General features: G+C 44.4%; 1 protein-coding gene across 3 annotated transcripts in view; it reads left to right on the forward strand.

Annotated features, from left to right (window-relative positions):
• The window catches only part of peak1 (pseudopodium-enriched atypical kinase 1), a 94184-nt gene extending 90155 nt beyond the window's left edge, over nt 1–4029 (forward strand). For all 3 annotated transcript variants that reach the window (XM_010735181.3, XM_027291332.1, XM_027291333.1), the window contains exon 6: nt 455–4029. In XM_010735181.3, coding sequence (XP_010733483.3) covers nt 455–1831 — 1377 coding nt within the window. In that variant the 3' untranslated portion in view covers nt 1832–4029. The remainder of the gene's footprint in view (nt 1–454) is intronic.
• Nucleotides 4030–6655: the final 2626 nt, after the last annotated feature.

The following is a 6655-nucleotide window of genomic DNA, read 5'->3' on the forward strand; positions in this document are numbered from 1 at the left end:
TGGGTGGGAGTGGGAAGATCTTGGCTGAATTAACAGAAGTGCTGTTTGAATCGTGTTCTTCATTGTTGAATAGCAGCAAAGCAAGTAACCCATCATCATCAACCCCCTCTCACTCGCTCTCTCACTCGCTCTCTCACTCGCTCTCGCTCTCTCTCTCTTTCTCTCTCTCTCTCTCTCTCTCTCTCTCTCTCTCTCTCTCTCTCTCTCTCTCTCTCCTACACTCAAACTGTGAAGAGAAAAAATTGGACCATGAAGGTTAAAAATAACTCAAACTTGGAGGGCTGTTGGTGTCTAAAGTCTAAATCTAAAACACTGCCTCTGATTTGTTGACCAAAGAAAAGTCTTTTTCTCTATAGCAGTATGGCTCATTAGGCAATCACAAGAGGTTTCTCAGCTCAAAAACAAACCTTACATCGACGTTAATCTGATCAACTCTTGTCTTTATTTTCTCCAGATCTGCCGGAGCAAAGTGAAGGAGACCCAGCAGCAGTTCTTCCACAGCCTCGCAGTGAGACAGAGCCTTGCTGTGAACTTCAACATCCAGCAAGACTGCGGACACTTCCTGGCTGACGTCCCCACCCGCCTGCTGCCCTGGGAAGAGGAAGAAAATGAGGAGGAGGAGGAGGAAGAGGAAGAGGAAAATGTAAATGAGCCGAAGGAGAAAGAGAAAGAGGTCAAGACCAAAGCCAAGGTGACGGACTCCAAAGCTAACAGCAAATTGGATGACACCCCCACAGCAGGTCACATGAACACCGCTGGCCGCTTGAAGAGCCGAGTGGTGGTCATCACTCGTGAGGTGCCCTTCCAGACGGTGGCTGACTTTGTCCGAGAAGGCGTGGCACGACACGCTCATAACCCGGAGCTGTACGAGCGTCAGGTGTGTCTCCTGCTGCTGCAGCTGTGCTCCGGGCTGGAGCACATGAAACCTTATCACGTGACTCACTGTGACCTGCGCCTGGAGAACCTGCTGCTGGTCCACTGCCAACCTGGCAACCCCTGGAATCTGGACATTCTTGAGCCTAACAACAACAGCAACAGCAGCAGCAATATTTCTGGTGCTACCTCAGCCAGTGCTGCTGCTGCCGCCGCCAACGCCACATGCCCCGCCCGCCTCATCATCAGTAACTTCTCCCAAGCAAAGCAGAAGAGCACTCTGATGACCGCCAACCCCGGGACACTGCGCGACCAGTCACGCCTGGCACCCGAAATTGTCACAGCCACTCAGTACCGCAAGTGTGACGAGTTCCAGACGGGAATTCTCATCTACGAGATGCTGCACCGACCCAACCCCTTCGAGGAGACGCCAGAGCTGAAGGAGCGGGAGTACACCTGGGCCGACCTGCCACCGCTTCCTGTCAGATCGCTCTATTCGCAGGGTCTGCAGCAGCTGGCCAGGTTACTGCTCACCGTCAACCCCTCTGAAAGGATCCGCATGTCTGAGGCCCGGGCCTGCCTGCAGTGCCTGCTCTGGGGCCCTCGGGAGGACTTGTTCCAGGCGCTGGGCTGCAGCAGCACAGGCCCCATGTCAGGGGCCACTTCCAGCCAGCGCGAGGCCACCCTGCAGAACTGGCTGGACCTGAAGCGAACACTGATGATGATCAAGTTTGCGGAGCGCTCGCTGGACGCAGCTTGCGGCGTGAGCCTCGAGGACTGGTTGTGCTGCCAGTATCTGGCGTTCGCCACCACGGACACCCTGAGCAGGGTGGTGCACATCCTGCAGCAGCCGCAACCACATCCTCATTCCCAGAACCAGAGCCAGCCCGCGCACCTGGCACAGAATCAAACGCATCAAGCACACACCCTCCACCTGACTCAGTCACAGCCTCTCTGAGTTTTTTCTACCCGGCTGTTACTATGGCAACAGATCCAACTTCCCCCTTGTGGTCCCTCTGCCACTGCTAATGTGTGATGTAAGCTAATAGTCAGCTTTGTTGTTCAGCCGCAGCGCTCACCTGAAACTAAACCGCTGATCGTGTAACGTCTGCCTCCTTCGTGGACAGTGAGGGGCTGAGGTCCAGTCACACAGATCGGGCTTCCTCTCAGCGCTCATTAACAAGTCCAGTCCAAGACCAACTGAAACATTGAAGCTTCCAGTTCATGATCATTTTTAGCTTTTTTCACAGAATTGTGATGGCAGGTCTCCAGATTCCATGTGAGGCTGTCAAATGAAATCCATTTAGAGATTTTACATGAATATTCTATAGAGAAGTTTGATCAGATTCCCTCGGTGTTCTCATGGAAGCTTCAGACATAGCTTTAACGTGCATCATTACACAGGTTTGAAATCTGTGAAGACTAAAGAGAAAAATGAAGGGAATGTGGTCGAAACAAACAAAACAACAAACAAAATCCATTTCTTCTCTAGACTGATGCAAAATATGATTTACAAGCAAAGCCAAAGAAGCCACAAATCGTCCACGTAGAGATACTTTTCCACTTTTTATCACATCTTGATTTCACTTTATCACAGATTGCAGTCTGACAGGATCACAGTAACTCTGTCTGTCTATCGTACCACACTTCACCTGCAGAGGATCTGGAGGTAGAGGATGAACACTGAGCAGTTCTCAGAGCATAGCTAACACTTTAAATGATTCAAAGTTCAAATGGGCTGTTGGTTTTACGTCAGACTATGTGCAATTAGTATCTTTTATTGTTTGTTATTTTCTTTTGGAGCATCTGAACATTTGTATGAAACGACGCAGTCTTTGGCTAATCCTCTCTTCCATTAGTTTTGTGGCACATAAACTGACTCATTTCAATTTAAGAAACAAAGTGAAGTTCTGTGTGAAGAGCTTCTCACCGTGGATGTGAGGACAGATGTTTCAGGGACTGCAAAAAAAGTTCTTCTTTGTCTGTTGTGTTGTTTTTGTCAAGTTGTTTTGAGCAGTTCTGCGTTACGGACAACATTTGCACATTCAGTCTGAACGTCGGCGCTCCTCGATGGAGGCTGGCGACGCAACGATGCAGCACAGACTGATTGGGAAAGGTTCCTGTGAACTTGAGGAACTGGATTTGATTTGTTTTGCAGTGTGTGGAATGTAGAAAAAAAGTTTGCCTGGACTTAAACAAGACATTTTGGACCTGGTCTCATCTGCTTCAGAAAATATACTCATCTTCCAGCTGAACCACTTTATGAACTCACAAACACCGCATTGAAGAGAAACTCAGCCACTGAGACTTGCCTTCATTCCTTCGGCCCTGTCCCCCCTCGTCCTCTTTGCTCTGCTTAAGTCTGTCTTTTGATATCTGGAAGCTGTAGCAGCTCAGCAGCTCGTCATTGGGGGGAAATCTGCTTTTGGGATCAGGATCCTGTGATTGATGGTTTTACTGCAGACGTACAATACAAGATTTTTAATGGTCCATGGAGTGAAAATGAGACGAAGCAGGTGTGAGTTTGTTTCTGTGTTTTAAAGGGTTTGTGTACTGAGGAATGTGTGTGGACAGCACTGGTGGCTGTCCTTGTGTCTAGAGATTTAAGCCTTTATATAGTATATATAAATATAAATATAACCTTTATCTATTTTAATCCACACACTATTTTGTCGAGTACGGAGCACCTCTATTTCTGTCTTTAGATTAATTTTTAAAGCTTTACTTGACTTTGTTCAGCCTTGCTTGTTCTGGGGGAGAATCAGAAGGTGAGTGGTGGACACTGTCCTCCACTACAGGATGAATGAAACACAGCATGATAAGGAGCGTTAACACACAGAACAATGTACAGTATTTTTACCCCTTATGTAAAGTTATCTGCTTTAGGAGATGAACCACTTTGAAAAGAGGCTGAAGGATGACTTTTGAACGCACCACGACATCCCAGCATTCATCACCCGTGCGTCCTGCAGCCAGTCTTGTCGATTTTCTCTCTCTGCTCTGGTCTTCTCTGTGCATTGTTAAATGCCACTGAACAGAGACACAGAAGCTCTCTGAGGCGTTCTATGAACATGTGTACAGTTCTCCTGGCCTGCCGCCATTTATTGTTGATCAAGTTAACCAACAGTAACAGAACAATAAATATATGTTTTTATATATATACACTCTGTGTGTTTGTCTTATTCATGTTGTCGTATACTTGATTTCACCCTCCAGGAGAGAAGAACTAGGAGCGGACAGACAAAAGAAAGAGCTCAGAGTTTCAGCTTGTGTTCAGAAAGTTAAAGAGTTTTTATGACATTTTTAGTAATTTTCTTTTTTTCATTTTTTACCTTTCAACTCTTTTATTTCATACTTGAGTTAGATTTGTAGGAATAAGAGCGATCAGTGCTGTGAAAGTTTGACCGTTTCCAGTCGTCGTGGATCTGGATTAATGCTACAGCAAAATAAGAACCGTCCTCAAGCCTCGGGCTGCTAATGAGCCTTTAAATTATTTACAGTGGCCATACTAAAACTGGAAACATATTCATCTCCTCAGAGATTTGGAACATGAACCAAATCCATGAGAATCTTTGAAACTGGGAGCAACCTGCGATCTGACTCAAGCCCTGTTTCTTTGCCGGAGACTCAGATGGTAAATGGACTGTGCTTATATATCACCTTTCTAGTCTTCCGACCACTCAAAGCGCTTACATATCTCATTCACACACATTGATACACTGATGGCATTGGCTACCATGCAAGGTGCCAACTGCAGTTTGAGGAGCTAACCATTCACACACATTCATGTGTTCACGTGTATGAATGTGTGTCAGGAGCAATTTGGGGTTCAGTATCTTGCCCAGGGACACTACGACATGCAGACTGGAGGGGATCGAACCACCGATCTTCTGATTAGTGGACGACCCGCTCTACCTCAGAGCCAGAGCCACCCCCAAGATGAAGAAAGCGAAGAAAGAAAGATGAAGAGATTCTCACCCTGCTCTCTGACTCCACAAAGCTGTTATTAATTAAATATCTAATATTCTGATGTTTCTGTCTGCGTGGATTGGTGGATGTTTTGCAGAATATAACATTTAAAGTTGAAACATTCACTCTCTGATTCAGCATTCAGCCGAAACCCCAAAGCACCAAATTTCTATCCAGCTCCTTACTGATGAGCGAAATTTGAGGATTTTTATTCAGCAGCTTCGAAATGGAGAGGTGGTTGTTGTTTTTTCTGAATGAGCTTTATGGAAATAAATTGAACATTAATGTATTTTCATCTCTAACTAAAGAACTTTATTGACTTTTGTTGTCAAGTGGTTAAAATGACTGAGAGCCTTTGAAAGACTGAAACTCTGCAGCACAGACACAGTACAGTGGATGTTATGTATATTGTTTGTAATATTTACCTGCAGTACAGCAGCTCCACCACCAGATGGAGATATTGAAAAGGCAAAGAATAAGCAGACTGCACTCTTCCTCTGCTGCTGCTCAGCCTCTTACACACTGACTATCAAAGAGTGAACCTGGTTTGTGATCAGTGTGACTGAACTGGGATAAGATATGTCAGACTCAGCTGTGTCTCATCTTTCCTGGGTTCTACAGGAACAGTCAACTGCACTGTGATTGTGAAGATGATTTATGACTTAATTTATGTGATAAATCCTTCCAGATCTTCATGTTACTTCATGCATCCTTTTGATGTAAGTCCTCGACATGCAGACCAGCTTCACTGCTGCAAACATCTTTAGTGTTGGTGCATCTCTTCAGGACCAAGCCATAATCCTCCGTTCATCAGAGTGATGCTCCAGGAGGTTTATGACCTGTATTTTGAGTCATTACTTTATCAATAATCCAGTTAAATAAAGTCAAAGGAGGTCAAACTGGGGCTCAGGGGACCACCAGAGGTCTCTGCAAGGGTCAGTAAGGATTCCTCAGCAGGAAACAAAAGAGGTACCCTCATCTGTTCTGTAAAGTCAGAGTATCTTTGAACTTCAGTCAAATATCAGCAAGATTTAAAGAGAGAAAACATTTCTGTTGGTAAATCTGAGAGTGTTCTGGAGCATCAACACGACGTGTCAGAGAGGTCAAACTGTAGGAAAGATCCAAACTAAAGAATGTTATAGTAACTATTCAAACTGTTCTTTTTAGACATGAACTGCATTTTGATAACAGAGGCAGTGTAATATGTAAGATAGATGGAGAAGACACTTCAGAGGGAAATTCAGGCACTCGGTATGTAAACATACATTAAAATCAGAGCAATAAAGAAACTTTTGAATTTAAATGAAACCTGTGCAAAGATACAAAAATAAAATGATATTTAAAAAAGAACTAAAGCTAGAGATACAATCTGGCAACGTGAATCATGACTTATGGTGCAGAATGTCCAGAAATCAGTAAGAGTATGAAGCTGTCCGTTTGTGTGTTGTCTCCTAATAAAAACAGAAACACTCTGAAATATTGATATTGAAAAAAGAGTTTTCCAGCAGGGGTGTTAAATTGTAAGAAAGGTCTTTATTTATGATTATTGAATCCATTATTAAAGCTTTTTAAGATCAGTAATAAATTCAAAACATTTTGATTGGCAAGTTATTAAAATCCCTTTTGCTTCAATGTGCTTGCTTTTGCTTTTCTGATCTATAAAGAAATATGAAGTGATTGATGTATGAAGTTTGGACTTCAGGTGAGTGTTTGTCATCCAGCACTGTGCCCACCTCCAGCACACACACTTATGTAACTTCACACTGAGTCATCCCCAACAAGTGGTGATGATGATGATGATGGTGATGATGAT

Source organism: Larimichthys crocea, chromosome XVIII (assembly GCF_000972845.2).
Source record: "Larimichthys crocea isolate SSNF chromosome XVIII, L_crocea_2.0, whole genome shotgun sequence".
Classification (NCBI taxonomy): Eukaryota; Metazoa; Chordata; class Actinopteri; family Sciaenidae; genus Larimichthys; species Larimichthys crocea.